This window comes from Adiantum capillus-veneris, chromosome 16, assembly GCF_014529385.1.
Source record: "Adiantum capillus-veneris isolate H3 chromosome 16, ASM1452938v2, whole genome shotgun sequence".
Taxonomy (NCBI): Eukaryota; Viridiplantae; Streptophyta; class Polypodiopsida; order Polypodiales; family Pteridaceae; genus Adiantum; species Adiantum capillus-veneris.
This window is the reverse complement of record NC_140946.1, coordinates 69,492,331-69,512,111: the sequence shown is the minus strand read 5'-3', so window position 1 is coordinate 69,512,111 and position 19,781 is coordinate 69,492,331. Positions and strand designations below refer to the sequence as shown.

Sequence of the window (19,781 nt, the reverse complement as noted above, 5' to 3'; positions counted from 1 at the left end):
GGTTTTCCACAAAAACTGAACGATGCTACCCAACCGCCACTTTCTACATGTAGTCATCATGAAATTGCTCTTCAAGCTTCTCTTCTTCATTTACTTGTAATAATAAGGTGCTAGTTGTTGAAAAATTGCAGTACTTATGCTTGCCCAACCCCCTCAATTTGCACTTCATTTGTTTCCTCTCGTACATGACTCGTGTCGGTTGGGTCGTCCATGGATGGGGACTCATCCTTTCTTGGAAAGCCTTGAACCAACTACACAATCACAACCCATTCTATTGCTGCCTTCATAAGCATAGCTAACAACATGGCACCACAAACCTCCTTTGCATGCATATCCATATTCGTAGCCATGGATTCTTTCACTTGCTCTTCATACACATTGCCAACCATTGCATCTTTAGACATCTCCAAAGAGGGTTCCAACCTTACCATCACAGAGTCGTCGGGATCTATTTGCTCACCAAAGAAAGTGAACTTGTCATCTAGGCTATCGTCTTTATCTGACTCCCAAAAGTTTGATCTTGTATCAATTTTGTCATCACCATAAGCTGACTCCATATCTGCATCTTCATCTTCTTGTAGCTCCAAAAAGGCTTGCCTACCGCCCTGTCCTTGTAGATCATCTTCTTTTGCTTTCAAGCCCTTAACATTTACAACCTATTTATATTCTGCTCCCTTTACATGCATAAAATTCATGAGAGTGGTCTCTTTTAACTTTTCACGTAGCTCTTCAAACTTCACATCTACTTCCACTATAATCTCTAGCACATGCATTCTGAACTTGGCTCCTTCTTCCACAGGTTGACCTTCATAGTTTGTTAGCACTCCGGAATTCACCACATTCACTACCTTCTTTATGCACATGTCCTCTTTGACAAGACTATCACCTTTGTTGATGAGGTTATCTGTTTTGGATATAAATGCATATTAGATAGTGGGCACCAATGGCACATAATGTGAGATAGATGTTGGCAACTTGGAACCACCTTTGATTGCACCACATGTTGCACTATTGTCAAACCAGGCACATAATTTGCAATCAACAAGCCCATCTCCAACTTTCACTTTACTTTCTAGCTCTTCACCTTGACCAAATCGACCGCATCCACATAGCTATCCACACCAAATTCTACCTTCTCTCCAGTCCTTGGATGTAGAAAATCCAAAAACGTCAACAATTTGAAATATTGGTTGCCTCAAAATCGAGAAGCAATTTCTAATTGTCTTCAATGAGTTTCAATCTACTCAAGGAAAACTACAAGATTTTTCAATGCCTTCAGGTTCACACATGCTTCCTCAAGAGAAACAAGCCATGTACTTTGATCATCACCTTCCAGACCATTAAGCTAGACCTTTGCTCGTCCGTGAATCATCATCAGAATCGTCTACAAACTTCACCTTGTCCATAGTCATGCACATTGAAAACATCCATAGCTCAAAATCTCCCAATTTTCAAGATCTTCAACCTTAGTGAAATTGGACCGATGCTTTGCACCATCACGATCAGCAACAATTCGACCACCGAACATCTGAGCAATCAAGAAACTATCCTCCATCTTCAGAACTTGCTTTTTTCTTAAAGCAAGGAGCAATCAGATGATACTGCTCCATGGGGGCACCAGAAGATGGAAAGGGGGAATTGCTAACAACACCCAACAACAAATGGATGGCCTCTTGATAGCTTAGGACATCCACAATATAAATGGCCACTTAGTTCTCCGCTTACAAACACCCTGCACCTTAAATCCCAAATTGCACACACAAACATTTTTGACTCTGATCACACATCAAAATATGTCGTTCTCACTCTCTTGGCACACACAAAAAGGACTTGGGGAGCATACACCCACTCATGACCCATAGACACAATGCAAAGAAAGCAACACACGATGATGAGACAAGCACACAGGAGAAATCTCAGCTTGATTTGGACACTTGGAGCCTCGGTAGCACCTCGACAAATATTACACAGTAGAGCTCTCTCCGCTCTCTTCCTCGCCTCTTTCCTTTTTTGTTACTTCTCTTCCAAAAATTGCCCCTTGATAGGCTCCTTTTTTGGGTGGGTTGAGAGTCCTGGACTTTGCATGTGCATGCATGGCCTTTTATGCCAATTTTAAACTTCACCTTCCCTTTTTGGAAGCTTGAGATCCACACTATGGTGGGAAATTCCTTCCTTCTTCTCGGTCAACACATGGGGGAGCCCAAGGACGGCAGAGTCGTTGCTCCCCTTATGTCCCTTTGCCTCCAATCAAAAAGGTTTTTGCCCCCATCCGGACAACATCGTGGGAACGCATCCACACGAGCGCCACCCCCAAGAGCTGCCAAAGCCGCACATTGACCGCACATGAAGAGGGACCGCCCATGCAGTGCTCACACAAGGGAGGAGGAGAAGGGAACCATAGCCAAGGAGCTTCGTGTCTCTGTTGTTGCTTATGAGAGGGAACCTCTTATATATATAGCATGCGTGGGTCACACTTTGGAACTGCATATGGGATTTTTTCCATCCACGTGGCAGCTTGAGGTGAGCTCCGCCTTCATACTCCAAGCTTATTCGCAAAAAATTCCACAAAAACCTCAATTTTTTGAATCAAGAGCTCAAATATCCGATTTCTTTTCTTTTTTGTGCAGTACTCACATTTTATGAGTGTATAATATAATAAATAAAATAAAATAAAAACCTAGCCATGGCTTCCAACCAATCACATAACCTTCACTAGTCCATAGTCGAGCTTTTTACAGGGAAGCTCGAAACCCATACAACCATTGACAACCTTTAAAGTCGAAAAGACCAAAATAAGATCCTGCTAAGACACAACGGGGAGCCACCTCAATATCTCTTCTCTCACAAGGCATGCCATGCTCAAACCATGCAGTAACAAGAGCTTGAGAAGATATACATCGCACAGGAAGGGCCTGGCCATCCGAAGGTGCACTGCACCACAACCCAACATCCATAAGAAAAATGCTACATCCGCGCGGGGGGAGCCATGACTCCATCACCTTGCAAGTAGGACTAGATCTGCATCGTACGGGTTGAGGAAGCCACAGAGTCTTCACCGCTGCCACCATTAAAAACCCGTCCCCAAAACCACTACAACAGCCCGAACATTACAAAAAGCAAGATCTCAAATGACAGATCCGTCCACAAAAAAAGACCAGTCACCTTTTGAACATCCGAGAAGCAGGCTATTGAGGTAAGCCTTGCACCATCACAACACGGAGCAGAGTGCTCAAGGATGCCACGAACCAAGCCGGTGCTGTCACCACCATCTCGATCCTCTTGCACACACACTGATTCAACCGCATCAGCAACCTTTGACAAGAACCCAAGATCTGTAGCCGTTCATTGTCCTCTCATAACAGAGGCGGGAGAAACGGCCCTCTCTCAAGGATCCGATTCCTAAGTCGCTTGAACCGGCAAAAAAATCCCCGTATCAAGAATCAACTTCAATGCTTTGGGCCTCGTTCCAAAAAATCTTGGGCCTCATATTGCATGTCCCAAAATGGACAAGAAGTAAAAATTTCCATTGCAATCGATCAACGGTGGACTTCAACCGGCCATAACTTTTGTGCTTGTAATTGCGAGCATCCCAAAGCTTGTAAAATCAATGTAGACATGGCCCCCAGGAAAACTTCAAGTGCATGTAGCTTGGCCTTTTGAACTCCGATTTGGAATTCGAGAAGACTAGCACGAAAAGCAAATTGAGCACTTTGACACTATAACTTCTCACGTCATCCGAGCCATTACAACAAGTGCACCATTCACTACCGATTTGCAACGCTTTGACATAGAACTTGCAATATCTTGCACACCAAAGCTCCGATTAGCGAGCCGTTTGAACAGGTTCGGAAAGCACTTTGAAGAGCACAATATCCACCTTCAAACCTGCACTTTCTTGAGTTTCAAGCATCCTCTTCAACTAGCACCAAAATAGCACGTTTTGGCGTGCATGAATGCATAAAACATGCATAATTATCCCTTTTCTTACATTGCTAGGTCTTCACACTTGCTCAAAAATTGTGGCACACATATGTAAAAATCCATAACCCTATTTTCCACTATTTCTGACATCAACACACTTTGGCTGCACCACTATCTGCGCAAGCAAACATAGAAAGGAGATTGACAAGATTAAAACTTTGCCATCCACCATGATGACCGGACGCCCTACTGCTAGGCAAAAGCCCATTTGCTCAAGAGAAAGGCCAACTTTATACTCAAACCGGTTGCAAAAGGGACTTGGGCCCAAGTGTGACAAGGGCCTAAAATGTTGTTGTGGGAAATGTTCGAATACATTGCAACGTCAAGTTTCAAGTGGCCCGCCAAAGGTGAGTTTCCCGCTTAAAGCTGAAGCCGAAGCCGAAGCAGAAGCAGAAGCAGAAGCAGAAGCAGAATCAGGAAGAAGAGGCAGAGACAAACAAAAATGTCGAACTTCTCCTTCCCTATCCTAACAAAGGAGCAAATCTGCTCACATTTGGCAGAGCTGGGCGCTCCTAAGCTCTCTATCGAGAATCTTATTTCTCCCAACCCCGAAGCTCTCCTCCCCGTCTATGATTTCCTTGCGTCCTTCTGTCTTTCCCCCGAAATCAGGTATTCCCTCTCTTTCTCTGACCGCTCGCTTCTCTACATTTTGCAATGATCGCGGGAAGCTCATTATAGTGTTAGGGAACATTTAGGGCTTTTAATTATTCAACGTCTGTGTTCTTATGCGTGTATTTTATGTGTGTACGTGGTACACAGCCCCTTGTTTACGATTGGCTGGCTTGCTGTCTGCAAGACGCCGACAGTCCACCTCACCATTGCAGAATAGTCTGCAAGAAAACTGTGGAAGCGCTATCCTCATGAAACAATCCACAAGATAACAAGGGTAGTGCTTCCGCTTAGAAACATGCATGTTTGGCTTCGTTTTCTGGAGAGGTACACTAACCTTCTTTTCAGCATTTTAAATTGTTGTTTCAAACTCTCACATTTCTCACTTCCATTGTATGCTTGAATGAAGTGTCATGCTAAGTCGTGTCAATAGCAAGTGGACAATATGTATTCGCATCTGTCTATTCAATTGCCTTCATTAGCTTGGCTTTTTCACACATATGGGAATGGTATAGCGTATCTTGACCTGCCTTGATGCATTAATTGGGTGCTTCTTACTGAGATACTTTGTCCTTTTTCAGGGAAGAATCCATGCAGCTTGGCTTTCCCTCTGTTCAGATGCTGGGTGATCATCCTGAATTGTATTCAGAGGCGCATGCGAACCTGAAGTTATATGATTGTCTAAGTCAATTTATGAAAAATGCGGGGGTTCAGGATTTTTCGGTACTCAAGGATCTATACCGCCCCGAATCATTGCGAACTATTCGATTTCTATCGGCGGCCATCAACTTCATCATGTTCTGGTAGGTTCCTTCTCGTTCTTTGACCTGGGAAAATGCACTGGGCAATTTCTTAATAGAAGTGCATGACTAAGTCATGTGCATTTCAGGGTTCAAAAGCAAAATCTGATAACACAGCTAAAGTCTGCAAGAGATGAAGAGCTGGCTAAATTGGAAGATCTTCATTCAGAAGAATCAAAGGTCAGTTGGATGTGTTCTGGTTAGATACAATTTAGCAGGAATGTCATTTAATTATTGTGGATTTCTGTAATAGATTGACCAAACTGTCAACATGTGCAGAGAATCTGTCCTTGAATTTTTTGCAAATTTTCCTCTTGTTGGCCTGTAAGTTTGATAGTTTGTCCTTGTTTGCAATTTGAAACCTGAAACTTGGGAATGAAAAATAGTTAAATGTTAGGTACTCTCAAATGCATTGTATATATTGCTCATTCTCTATTTAAACAAGATTCATCTTGACTCAGTTCTGTGTTGTGTATGAGCTACTTGTCAACAAATGCTTTTATTATGAGTCTATAGCATGCCCATGGATAAAAAAACACAGCTTTTCTAAGTTTTTCAAACACAAATAAAGCAGTGCACTGTTGTGGGTAATCCTTTATCAGATACAATTTGAAATAGCTCAGATAGAACAAGAGCGGGTGGCCAAGCATCCGCAGGTGGAAGCCCTGGAGGGGGAGATAAAAGAGTTGAACATGCAACTTAAGAGCTTGAACAAGCAGCAGCAGGGTTTGAAGGCGGATTTAACCAATCTAAAGCAGGAGGATGGTAGCAAGCTAGATAAGGTTTTCTGCAACATCGTTCTTTATGACTTTTCTTTTCCCGTCTCCAGAGTGTGCCAGTTCTCACTTGGCACTGTCTCATTCAGATTTCAAACTTGGAGTTTGAGATCATGCAAAAAAAGCAACAGGGTGATCATCTCAGATCTCAGATTTTAGAGAATCCACAGGAATTGCAGGTAAGAGCTGATTTGACACAAGGTTTCTCTATCAGCATTTGCAGCATGAATTATTGATGTGCGTGTGCACTTGCTTCCCAGAAAATTGTCCATGAGAAGGAAACTGCCTTAGCTGAAGAAGAAGCATTACGAAGAAATGTTCTCGAGATTGCTGATGTTTGGAAAGCAAAAGTGGCTGTCCTTGAAAAGGTATTTAAGTTATTATGACCTTGCAATGCATAAAGAAATGCTATGCTAACTGTAGAGCTTTTCATATGATTGCATTGCTTAATTTGAAACTGTCCGGCTATGTTGATCTGAGTGAATCTGTCTTGCATTTCAGGCTGAAAAGAAAGTCTCAAAGCTTCTAGCCTTGACATTAACTGTTGAGGAACAGGTTTGATATTTATAGCTTTTTTGTCTACTTGTATGATTACAATCAGCCTATGCTGAGTGGGGTATAATGTCAAGGTTTTTAAATAGGCAAAGAAGAGTGATATGGAGAGAAAGGTTTTGAAAGAAAGGAAAGCAAGACAAAAGGCTATTGAAAAAGAATCATGGGCGTGTGACGCCAAGCGGGATGAGCTTATCTGGGGAGGTTTGTGGCCCTTTGAATAATGATTGTTCCTTGAGAGCTTTTTTTCTTTGTACATGTTTTGACATCCCATATTGCATCAGTACGCAGATTAGAAGAGCTTGCTCATAAAACAGACAATGATTGCTCCTCTGGTTCAAAAGAGTTGGAAGATGTGAAAAGAAAGCAAGCAGAATGTAGAATCGAGCATGATGCTCGGTATCTTGCTGTTAAAGAACTAGATATGCAGGTAAGGAATCCTTTTGTTTGCTTCTTGTAAGTACTAAATGACTGCAAATGAGGATGGAGTTTTAATGTTGACAACCTGGTCTGTGCAGACTGAAACTAGACTAAAAATTTCTGCTGACTTAATCAACAAGAAAGAAGTTATGATTGCCAAGCTCCAAGATGTCAGTGATAGAGCGTTCAAAGCTGTGAGTGTTCTATCTGGCTTCTCCCTACTTCATGTTTTCTTTCCAACAGTTCACAATGACTTCAGAAAGTCTACTTTTAATCTGTTTGGGTAATTCAAGGGCTAGGCTTGCATCCTCACAGATGAATGTGTGCTTGTGCGTGCGGATGGGAGCATGTAATTCTATACCCATTTTTTTCCAGAATGTAGATTAGTAGGCTATTTGCTCCAAGGTTGAATCATCTCTCTTTCATCAATATATGCCTGTTGCTTGATTGTCTGTTTTATGCAAGTGTTTTAGTCCTCATTGCTCATAAGCTCAGACTTTTTCAAGCTTATTATGATGGTATACATATCAGAGAGAGCAGTGGGGATGTAGTATTGTTTGGTTAACATTGTGCATGTTGGAATGATTCATACATTGTGCTGTGGGTGCATCTTGAACTAAATTTTGAACTTGGTGAATTGATTGGCAGACATCCTTAGGAAAGGGCTTTGCTTAACAAAAATAATTCTTTTGGTACTGGTGACCTTTTTATGGTTTAGTGCTGCAGATTCTGATGTTATGATCATAATTATGGTTAATTCTACACCCACTTCAGCCAAAATGTAAATTCGTAGTTTATACAATCCAAGGTTGAATCATCTTTCCTTTATCAGTATATGTTGGTTGCTTGATTGTCTGTTTTGTGCAAGTGTTTTAGTCCTTGTTGCTCATAAGCTCATGAAGGTATATATATCTGAGACAGTAACTGAGATGTGGATATTTGGTTAACATTGTGCATGCTGAAAAGATTCTTACATTGCTCTGTGAGTGCATCTATTAGCTACATTTTGGTCTTCTTGGTGGATTGATCTGTAGACATTCTTAGGAAAGGGCTTTGCTTAACAAAAACAGTTCTTTTGGTGTTGGTTATCTTTACTATGGTTTAGTGCTGCAGATTCAGAAATATGCAGAAGCAACAACCCCAAGTGCTGAAATGCAAGTTGACATGGAGATACAAAGGCCCTCAACTAGATGAGTGCCAGAAATGCTTGACATTTTCGATAGCGGCCTTTGGAATCCTGAGACAACAAGGTTATGGTATCCCCATTGTACATATAGATGAGCTGCCTCTGCCAGACCCAAGACAGAATAGCTACCTTTGGAGATCGGAGGCTACAATGTTTTGGTTAGCTTTGATGCTACTACTTGTTATGTATCCCCATTGTACATAGATGAGCTGTCTGTAGACCCAAGAAAACAATATTTTGGATAGCTGCCTCTGAAGATTGGAGGCTACAATGTTTTGGTTAGCTTTGATGCTACTACAATCTTAAGGTATCCCCATTGTACATAGATGAGCTTGTGCATTGGTCTTTATCTTAAGCCCATGTAGCTTTTCGTTTTACTTGTATCAATTGATATGCCAGGCCAAAGGTTAGTCTTTGGCTCATATGTGATAACTGTAATATCTATTCTTGTATTCTTTGGTGTGCCTCTTGTTTTTGCTGTGTTTTCTGGTCAATGACCATTAGTTGGTGCCCTTGATTCACTTTTATTCAAAAATTCTTCCAAAACCAGTTGAGGTGAATGATGGTCCGAACCTTAAAAAAAACATGGAAACTTAAGAGTATGTAGTTGAATTGTGAAAGGATTTGATTTTGGACAGTCAATAGCATTGTTATGAAAAAGTGTGCCTCAGCTTAGCAGAATAATCAAAACAACCATTTGAAAGGAGGGGGAGAAGGAGAAAATTTACTTTGAAAATTTAAGAAAATAGAGTTAAATTGCAAAAAATGTTGGTTGTTTTGAAAACTTTCCTCTTTAATCTACTTTAAAGGGAATTTTGTACGTTTGTGAAATTGATTTTTCCCAAACATTGCTTAGCTTATTCCAACCACACGACTAGTCAACTTCCTAGCTTTTGCTCCCTATTTAGATGACTAGTTGAGTAATGGAATTACACCATTTAGGATATTGGCAAGGACATTGTCAAGGGATGGAGCCAATTTACACAATAAATAATCCAGCATGTGTGGGTGGGTGGGAAATCCCGTAGGTCAACAAGGTGGCACTAGCAAATGCATGTGATCAATAATAACTAGGAGCATGACTTGCTTAAAGGCAAGCATGTGTAGGTGTATGCGGGTATACATGATTTTCATTAAAAGAGTGTTTAGAGCTACATTGGCAAGACAGAAAGAAATTCAATTAAAATATGTGAGTTCAATCTACTATTCCAAGAGCTAGGGATTATCACATCTAAAGAATAGCAAAGTTCGATGTGAGAGGGGATATCCATAGGGGCTATGGGTAGGTGCCATTACCGCTTAATTGTTCAATCAGTGAGCCAGAGTCTCTGGTTGTGCGAGGGTAGGATATGGAGTAGTAGCCAACTTAGAGGGTGAGAATAGATTGTGTCTTGTACACCTAAGAGTGTGTGTGTGTGTGTGTGTGTGTGTGTAGCATTCCCCCTTCTTGAGGAGAGGCCCATTCTCTAAAGATAGAGACAATCAGAGAGTGCAAGAGACTATGCACATATTTAAGAGTGTGTGTGTGTGTGTGTTGTTTTTAGAATTTTACTTATAACAAAAGAACATAACAATTCAAAAAAAAAAAACTTTAGAAAAAGAATAATGATTAGCACAAAAACAACTCAATCTTCAATTTATTTCGTACATCATAATGAGAGTGAGGTATCATTATAGTGTTTTGTACATAAGATAGTCAAGAAAAACTTATTATGAAGTGAAAGAGGCCAAGTTTGACAGGGATGGATAGCAGCTTAGCCAAAAAGATCCTAAGTAACGATAGAGTTATCACTTGCATCCATATAAACAAAACAACATATTTGTTAGCTTTGAATACATATTACAGGTGTCAACAAACCTATCAGTTGTTATCCATGTCCTACTTAAAACCTTTTAAACTCATACCTACCATCCATGTAGTGTTAAATATCAGCAAGTATCCATTCTTAGAACAGTAAGCCACAGATGAAAGTGTGATGTGTATGTGTGTGTGTGTGTGTGTGTGTGTGTGTGTCTCCGTCCTAACCCAAGCACCATAATCAGTGAGTTGACAATAGGTCCATTGAGTATAGGCCTATTGACTCATCAAGTTGATGAGAATAGAACAGTCAAGGCTAAAGACAAAGAGCTGTACATCATATCAAAAAATCCATGAGTCTCATCGGAGCTATAAGTGACAATGTTATCAAAGAGGATTATACTCCAGTAAGAATTTCAAGGCTTTGTTAGCCAATAGAGAATAGTATGGATGCCTTTCATAGTCAGTCGTAGAAGTTTTCCATGCTTTTACAAGTTTCTTTGGATAGTCCTCCAACGAACTGTCCATCCAAGAGTAGTTCCTTTATAGGTAAAATGTTCCTGAAATCATAAGAATCAAAATTATTACACAAGGGTAAGTAATTTTGGATTAACATGTAACCTAAACCAACATAATCAAAGGCTACAATAGCTATGAGCAGGAATCCGATCAATAGACAAGGAAAGACCACCTAACACCTATCAACCTAATAAGGAATTACAGACAGTGGGTCCATCAAATCCTATAGACAAAAATCTCCAAAGCCAACGTCCTGGTTTCTCAGCTTTCTGGGAGAACCTTGTGTTTAGGATGTGTGTGTTATTGTTTTTAGAATTATACTTATATACAAAAGAATATAACAGTTCAAAAGACAGCTGGCTTTAGACAAAGGACAATGATTAGCACAAAAACAACTCAGTCCTTGATTCATTTTCGTACATCATAGGGAGAATGAGGTATCATTCTAGTGTTTTGTACATAAGATAGTCAAGAACAACTTATTTTGAAGTGAAAGAGTCCACATTCGGCAATGATGCATAGCAGCTTAGCCAAAAAGATCCTAAGTAAAGATAGAGTCCTCACATGCATCCATATAAACAAGACAATAGATTTTTTATACTTGAATAGTAATACTGGTGTCAACAAAACTATCAGTTGTTAGCCATGTCCTACTTAAAACCTTTTTAACTTATAGCTACCATCCATGTAGTGTTAAATAATCAACAAGTATCCATTCTCAGAACAGTAAGCCACAGATGAAAGGGACATGTGTGTTGTTGTTTTAAATTAATACAGATACACAAAAGAACTTAATAGTTCAAGAGACAAATGGTTTTAGACAAGTGACAAGGGGTAGCACAAAAACAACTCAGTTTTTGAATTATTTCTTTACATAGATATAAGAATGAGGTCTCATTCTTATATCTCATTCTAGTGTTTTTATACATAAGGTAATCGGTATTAATTAATTGTTCTATAATGTGACAAAGGTCTTGGTACATCAGTGTCGGACAACAGCTAAGCCAAAAAATTTCCAAGAAAGGATAGAGTCCTCATATGCATGCATGCATGCAAACAAAACAATACATATGTTAGCTTAGAATGAGTTTTACAGGTATCAACGGACTATATTAGTTGTTATCCATGTCCATCTTACAACCTCTTTAACTTAAAACTATCGTCCAAAGTAATCATGAATTTCTATTTTGCCAAGTATAAGGTGTTTTTTTTTCTTTTTGAGTTCATTTTGAACTTGTAATCAAAAAGGTCATCACTCCTTTAAGATACAAGTGAATTTTTGTAGGTTTATAGATAAGGTTATTATATACCCCAATTTTTTAAGACCTTAAATAGCTATTTATATACATATAACTTTGATGAGAAGACCACTACCCTTTTGATCCAAGTGTTTTACGCCCAATTTTGTCCCAAATCCTTTTGTATCTTCATACCAATCCTTCCACTAGGTATATTGCACTTTGAATGTCTTGGTTTTAAATGAGTCAAATGTTGCCATGAACTTCCAAAACCAAGTTTAATCAATCTAAGAAATCATTAAGACCAAACAAGTGAACGAGATATATTCCCTCCCCTCTTTTAAAAAAAAAAAACCACAGCCAACACAATAGTGAATCCTTCTATGCCAAAAATCCCAAAAACTAAGGTGTTATGCATCATCTGTGAAAAAAAAAGTCCTTTTACAGCTTGTTTGACATACGCATAAACTAAAATATACACAGTTAAGTACAGACCCGACAACCGTATAAAAAAAAACCCTCTCAGATGTCGTGCTACATGCCTTATAATACATCAAGCAAGAGTTTGTAAAAGAATCACCCCAACAAGTGCAATGCTCCCCAAATGGCACCAGGGAAGCAAAACCCAATAATAGAATGCGGCAAGTTTATTAATCGTCAGATAGAAAGTTCAATCAGTAGGCAGAAACATGAAACCAGTGTTTTTTCAACCACAAAAGATCATTTTTAAGATTATGTACAACATGCGCTTTGAGCAGGCAACCCTACTACGTACCAAGTGTCTGAGTTATGTACAGTACTGCTAGAATACAAAGTTGGATAGAAACAATCTCTTTTACAGAGTATGTGCAGACCATGGCAAAACATACCAATCATCAGTAGTGAAACAATCCCCCGCCATGTACAATTACAACAGTATGGCACGAAGGGTGTCAATTTTTACGTGCAATGGGTTTATTATGCAGAGTGACATACCAAGCTTCGGTGCAATAAAATTGTTATATATAAATTAAAAAAATCGAGCATGCACCAAAATCAATTTTAACCGTATGTAGACAGTAAGAAAACATTACAAAGTGCAGTAGTATGTCAACAAGCCCAAGTACATGCTATCAACAAGAACGAGATTGGTAATCACCAACCTGAGAAGGTTGTTCAATTAGCTCCATAACTGCATAGTAAGCGGCAATACACTCTCTCCTTTCTTTCACATACACACACCAAATGCAACCAAGGCTAAGTGGGGCCAAAGCACCCTCACCTCTTTTTATAGCAGTACTGCAAGGTTGAGGCCTCATGATTTGCATTGGGTGGTGAATCCCCCACGATCAGTATCTCCTATGAGTGCGAATTTTCGGACAAAAAACCAATGCAACCAACACGGGTTATGAGTGGGGGCTGAGAGGGAGAGAAATAGGATAGGAGTTTTGCTCAGGTGAGTCGGATGCCAGAGTGAGGGTTATGTGGCACAGGAAGAGAGGGAGAGAAGGGCTGCAAGAGCTTGAAAGGTCCTTGTAAGGACGAGAAGAAATCAAGGAGCATTTAAATGCCTCATTCAGTGATCATGACCAAAAGTAAGTTTTTACCACGCGCCCTTTTAAGGGTAAGCTCCCACGAGGGTCAAAGGGGATGGGCAATTTACGAGTGGCAGCCAGGTACAAAGTCCCAAAAAATTATACTAGCCAACCTGAGTGAGGTTGTTTGTTGGGAGTGTGGTGATGTTTAACCCTTTAAAATTCTTCCATTTTGAAGTGGTCAAGGGGGTAAGGAACATTTACACTATTGATAATATGCTCAAAGTACAAGGTATCAACTATGTAAGGCTCAAAATAAAAATTGTTGTGCGTGTGAGTAGGTAAGCAATAGAAGTTATAGCATGATCTTGGTAAAGGGGAGCCACAAGCTTATCAGAGATAGTTTTTCTTTTGTGGGGGAAGGGAGAGGGGGGGGGGGGGGGGGGGTTGTTGTTGTTTTACTTTTAGCCAAGAAAAAGAGAAGTCATCTCTATGACCTTTAGGCTTTGGAGGTCAAAAATAATCCATTGTTAAGAAGATGGAAAAATTTGTGTGGCCCCTAAGATAATGAGAGAGTTTGTGTGGCCCCCTAGTTAATGCCTATGTTGAACATTATAGAAATTTAAGAAAGACCGTTGACTTTTCTATATGACCAAGCTTAATCTAATAATTACTCATAGCAAGCTTAATTTAATTGGTTAAAAGTGCGTCAATGCAATAAGGTTTTGCTTATCCATTGGTTCACCTACTTGCAAGGAAATGATGCGAAAATATGAAAATAGAATGGAGGAATGGATAGTGCTATATATATATATATATATATACACGTCAAATAGTGTTTTGAACAAAGGGAGACTCTTGTATTTAATATTCCCTAACCAACAATAAAAAAACATCAATAGTCAATTACTATGTGCTCTTTCACTTCTCATGATTTCCAAGTCCATGGCCAGGTTTACACGAACATACGATAGTATGTGTGTCCGTGCTAGCTAGTTATGATTGAAGGGAATTGGCTCCCTCTCCAAGCCCACCAATTTTTGGGTGACACCTTGCTCCCCCTCCCTTTGAACATGCACCTCTATGACTTCCCTTTTCAACATGAAATGTGGGACATTACAATTCATTAGCTTTCAACTAGGATTGATTAAGTCTCCTCAATCTCAAAAAATTAAAAATTCTTTTAAAACATATTAAGTGCATAAGTGAAGGGTGAGTTTATGAATTGAAAAAACTTATGAAGGTGAAAAGTCAAAAGACCTTTTGTGTTCATATAAAAAGATGTTTCACTTCTCTTTTATTTTCCGTTTAGTGTTTTCTTCTCTTTAAAGCTCTCTCTCTCTCTCTCTCTCTCTCTCTCTCTCGCAATGTTATATCCGTCCTTCCTAACTAATTCTATTGCAAATCTATGTGTTTCATCATTGCCCATTGCTAAGTGCTATAGACAAACGCTCGTTCTTGTTGAGAAAATCTTTGAATTAATTTTTTAAAAAAGCAATACCTTTTTTTTTTGAAGCCATTAGTAATATCTTTGATTAGCTAAGGAGGTGGCCTTTTTGAATGAGTCCTCTCGGCCGTTACCCACATTTAGAAGTTGATTACTCTCTCCTACCAACGAGGTCACATGCATTTTGGTTACTATTTTTGCTCACCCTTGATCGGGATTCTAATCGACCCGTGTGCCCACCGTCTTGTCTCACTACATACATAGTCCCTCCTCCCAGGTTATGCCCTCACAACCTTCGACCTACCTCACTACATATCGATTAACAATTGTCACCCATATATGCTCAAACCCACCTATGGGTTTCTTGAGCAAGGCTTTCTTGCTCTCTTTCTCCTCAGTCCCCGTCTCACAGACACATTCGATTCATTATTTGTATTATCTGTAATTCTCGCTCCTGGCTCCCCTTGTATACTCTACCTTCACAGGTTTGGACCTGCATCACTGCCCTTTGCATCTTCCCTCGCGTGCGCGTGGCTCTCACAGGTTGCTTCATACACCCACACACCCACCCACACACACACACACACACACACACACACACACACACTCGTATATTGGTCATAAGTTATATTGTTTAAGAAAAACTTCCCAAAAGGAACCCCCCCCCGCCCCAGCCCCCTTTGTTGCTCTTTTGCATGGACCAGACTAGGTCAACTTAAGAGATTGCATTTAAAAATGGACCACTAAGTTTACTACTACCGAGGGGCTTAGCCCTTGAATGTATTATGATGCTCTGTACTTCTGGAGAGTCGAGCGTGTTCAATGGTGCATGCTCTCATGGCGCAGTGAAGGCGGCCTTTCTCCCCCCCTGACTATCGATCTCCATTGATGGCCATAGACGTGAAGCTCTATGCTATCACACACTCATAAGGGAGTGCAGCCTGACTCTCTCGCTACCTTGGCACAGCATACGGACAGACCGGCCTCCTCCTACTATAAAAACAGGTGAGGGCACATCTTTGCCCCTCACTTAGCCATTGTGGTTGTGTTGAGTTATTTTGAGATCACCTACTGTCTGCTTTACTGCCAAGGAGAATGGAGCTCACCACGCAGGTGACTCAGGTTTTTTTCTTACCCTTGCTGGGATAGTTGGTTTACTGCACTATTTATGCATGTCTGACATGATTGAACACTAAAAGGCTTTAATTTAGGAAAGGTGGTCCTACCTTATGCTTGTTTCAAGCACGCATACTGTGCAATTAAACCAACGGCTATGTTGTTCTTGTAAACTGTTTGCAAAAAGATTTTTTTTGTTGTTGTTATATCAAGGAGCTTGATATGGTAACCTTGGGAATGATACACCCCCGCCTGTTATAAGCTGACAAAGTATGGTATAAACATCATATAAGAGTTGCTCCTAACCTTGGACTGGTTAGGTCACCTCTGTGGTTTACTGTCGGGGGCTCTCTGGCTCTACATATTGGGATTGGTTGGCACCTCTTGCGCTGGTCAATGGTAAGAGTTGGATGTAATACTGTGGCATATATTGGTGGTTAGTGGTTGTTCTGCTGCTTTGTTTGGAAAGAAACTATGAGTAGTTGAGCTCGTTACTGCATATGATCTTATGAATGGGTTTCTTATAAATCCGTTGCAGGAAAATACCATATGCAGGCTCTACCTAATCTCTACGTACCTGGTTTTTGAAAAAAAGGGGTTTTTCTTGTTATTTCAATAAAAGCGATGCTGATTACTTTTTTGCATTAACTGTGCGTTCGCGCTTTTTCTAATCTCGGCATAACTGATTCTTCTCAAATAAATGGGGTTACTCCTAGCCTTTGTGGCAACTAAGGCTTTAGGTATTCTATTTCACTGTAGGTGCTCACATTATGAGGAAAGAATCATCATCTTGAGATTAAAGCTTAATGTAACACAACGTTTTGGGTTTTGCTTATGATTTATTGAAATGGTTCTCTGCGCAGACTATGTATGAAGGTAAGTATATTGCAATTTTTGCTTCAACAGAAGCTTGGAATGGGTTATACCTCGGGTAAAGATGGAATACTGCTTCTAATGCAGTGGCTGATTGTAATGGATGGCTTATTGACTACTCATTGTGAATTGGAGGAACCTTCCATGTGAAGGAGGTGATACGGCGGTTATATTACAGTTTTTCGGACCCATGTTCTAGTTTATGATTATGTTTATGGGATGGATTTTTGATCTGTTGCACTCTTTGAAGGACTAGTCCATTTTTTGGATTGACATTCACAGTTAGTGGTTTTTTTCGGGCTATGCTTCTACTACTTGGCTAGCTATAAGGTTGTAACTTATAGATTACATTGGATCCCATTTATATGATAAGTACACCATCGATTCAATGACTAAGAGGTTATATCTATACTTACTGACTGATAGAACCTCACTAAAATGACTGTAGGATAACGCATATTCTCTTTGGGGAATATGCCACTCTGATTAAAAGGACTACTCTGTCACTTAGGTAAAAAGTAATAATTTGACTTATATAAGAAAAGGATTTACTGCGAACCTAGCTTGTTTAAAGTTAAAAAAGTTTTATAAGATGGACATGGATAACAAATGGTATGGTCCATTGATACCTGTAAAACACATCCAAGGCTAACTGAATTGTTGTCTTGTTTGGATGGATGCAGGTAAGGACTCTATCTTATCTTGGATGGCTTTCTTTCTTTGGCAAGCAACCTTTCTGTAATGAAATACTCAGTGAGGAACGGGGAAGTTCTTTTACTACTAGTCTTACTAAAAGAGGATCTCTTTCCTACAATCATTGTACCTAAATAATTCTAATACTGAGTTATTTTTGTACATATCAGTTCATTATTCCTTGGCTAGCTGTCTTTTGAATGTAAAAATTCAATTATGTCTTATTAGTTAAGATTTAAACAGCTACACACACATCCTATACATAAGGTTCTTCTTTTCGGGGAAAACTGGGATGCTGGCCTAGGAAATTATCTTAGGAATGGAGCTCTAAATTGGACCCACAGTCTGTAAATCCTTCATTGGTAGACTGGTGTTAGGTGGCCCCTTTTAGACTCTTTTTCTGGTTCCCTGCTCACGGCTACCATAGTCTCTGACTTTGCCGGTTGAAGGTTTGCAGGACCAAGTATACTTTACAATATAGACACTTTGCTAATCTTTATGTCACCTCTGTTTCATGACTGCTCACGTTATAGAATGACAGCTCGCATGAGTACTAATCACAACCCTGAGAATCATGCAAAGATTCTTGATCAGATTAAGCTTTACCTTAAAGACCGTACACCAAAGAATGCCTTGGCTACTAGAACTAGACCTTTCCTTGCTAGGAAAGCCAAATTATGTATTACATACTATGACAAGAAAAAGTAAACCTAACCTAACTGTTTTTGCAGACTCTTGCTTTATCTCAAGGATTGGAACTTACCTCGGATCCCCTCTCTGTGGCCTCCTCTATTGTCCTCAGATGTATTAGCAGTTTGGATGCTTCACAGCTTATTTATGATTCACGTCTTGTCTCGGATAAAAAACGTTTTGTCTTGCATATGTTGTCATTTAATGACTCGGTAAAAATTCTGGCTACATTGGACAAAAACCCCCTAGAAGGTGTCAATTTGTTGTCCCAATATATTGCCCAACTTCCTGTCCTTGCTTCACAATATCAGCAGGAGCTTGCCCAGTTCTCCTCATCTGGAGCTGAGCTATCAAACTTCCTTAGGAAACTCTGTGGGCTTAACCCCTCGTTTTTCTGCACCCCAAATACCCCCTCCATCCCTCCAACCGGTGGCATTTTTTGTCGAGATAGTGCAGCACTAGAAGCAGTAAAAGAATTTCAAAATAATCTTTGCTCCCTCAATGATGTTAACCTCCTTGAGATAGTACCAAAAATCTCTAAAGTATTTCCTGTCTTACCAATAAGACAAATAGAAATTGAATCTCTCGGAGTTGACCATCAACTGTGGGTTCTGCCTAACAAAGCCTTCTTGGCTCCTATTCTTAGTGAAACTTGGGTGTACTTGGCCAACCTTCCTGCCTCAACCGTGGAAGACTGTAAACTCAAGATTCTTAAAGGTGGGCAGTTATTGGACAAGGGAGAACTGATTAAAGCACCCTTTAACCTTCATCTCATCGACCACTCCAAATGCCCCTCAAATGCTGGATTGTACATACGTACTAAAGGTAGCATGGAATTTGCAAAAAGTAACCCAAATTTCTACACAGAGTCCATCTGGAATATCTTCCGTCCCTATGTAAAATGTGCTTGCAGGTTTCTTGACCGCAAAGCTACCTGTGAATCAAGCATCATGTGGTTTGATCATGCAATATGGTTTATCCTCAACCATTTGGATATGTTATTCCTAGAGAAACCAGTCGACTTCATCTATCCCTCATATGCTCATGGCTTGGTGGACAGGCTAAGCAGATTGTGATTGCACAAATTGCCTTTAATATCTTCCGTGGTCTTATGCATGATATTATGAAAGAGCTTAAAGCAGATGAGCCCGGTCTATACCTCACCACTTATGCTAACTTTAAAGGGGTCAAGTTCATCACTAATCTGCTTAAACCTTGTATTGAAGATGATGATTCTCCTGCTCTGAAAAGAGCTAACTCTTTGGCTACTCCCAACTCCTTCACCTCATTTTTTACACCTAGCTCCTCGTCTAACCGAGGAAAATCTCATAGCTTTACAAGAGGGAGAGGCAGATTCCATGTGGAAGAAGAGTTCTCAGCAAATAAGATTCGAATTATGGTGCTATCTACATACACTATCTGTTTCACAATATCCTTCTCGATTGGATCTTACCAAAAAATCTTTTTTGTGAGTGCTTTGACTTATTTTTTGGTAATCAGAAACTGCTTGACAATATTCTCATAGGGTGGAAATACCATCATCCTATAAAAGGATTAGTTTTAAATAAT

General features: G+C 39.9%; 1 protein-coding gene across 3 annotated transcripts; it reads left to right on the top strand.

Annotated features, from left to right (window-relative positions):
- Window positions 1-4,282: 4,282 nt before the first annotated feature.
- Window positions 4,283-8,784, top strand: LOC147439239 (kinetochore protein NUF2 homolog). 3 transcript variants are annotated; one of them, XR_015184561.1, is made up of 12 exons: window positions 4,284-4,590; window positions 5,172-5,393; window positions 5,480-5,570; window positions 5,993-6,172; window positions 6,256-6,345; window positions 6,427-6,534; window positions 6,668-6,721; window positions 6,808-6,922; window positions 7,003-7,148; window positions 7,237-7,332; window positions 7,865-7,946; window positions 8,252-8,385. XR_015184561.1 is itself a non-coding variant. In XM_086485104.1 (11 exons), exons 1-11 carry the CDS (start codon window positions 4,424-4,426, stop codon window positions 8,526-8,528), a joined length of 1,554 nt encoding a protein of 517 aa, XP_086341230.1. In that variant the 5' UTR covers window positions 4,283-4,423; the 3' UTR covers window positions 8,529-8,784. The 3 variants fall into 3 exon arrangements, 2 of the variants coding, with proteins under 2 accessions (XP_086341230.1, XP_086341231.1); XM_086485104.1 differs by lacking the exon at window positions 7,865-7,946 and having other exon boundaries at window positions 4,283-4,590; window positions 8,244-8,784; XM_086485105.1 differs by lacking the exon at window positions 7,865-7,946 and having other exon boundaries at window positions 4,285-4,590; window positions 8,252-8,472.
- The last annotated feature ends 10,997 nt before the right edge of the window (window positions 8,785-19,781 follow it).

Coding starts and splice junctions, on each gene's coding strand:
- LOC147439239 (XM_086485104.1), top strand. CDS start 4,424: ATGTCGAACTTCTCCTTCCCTATCCTAACAAAGGAGCAAATCTGCTCA. Junction 4,591..5,171: donor TGTCTTTCCCCCGAAATCAG/GTATTCCCTCTC, acceptor GTCCTTTTTCAG/GGAAGAATCCATGCAGCTTG. Junction 6,923..7,002: donor GGATGAGCTTATCTGGGGAG/GTTTGTGGCCCT, acceptor ATATTGCATCAG/TACGCAGATTAGAAGAGCTT.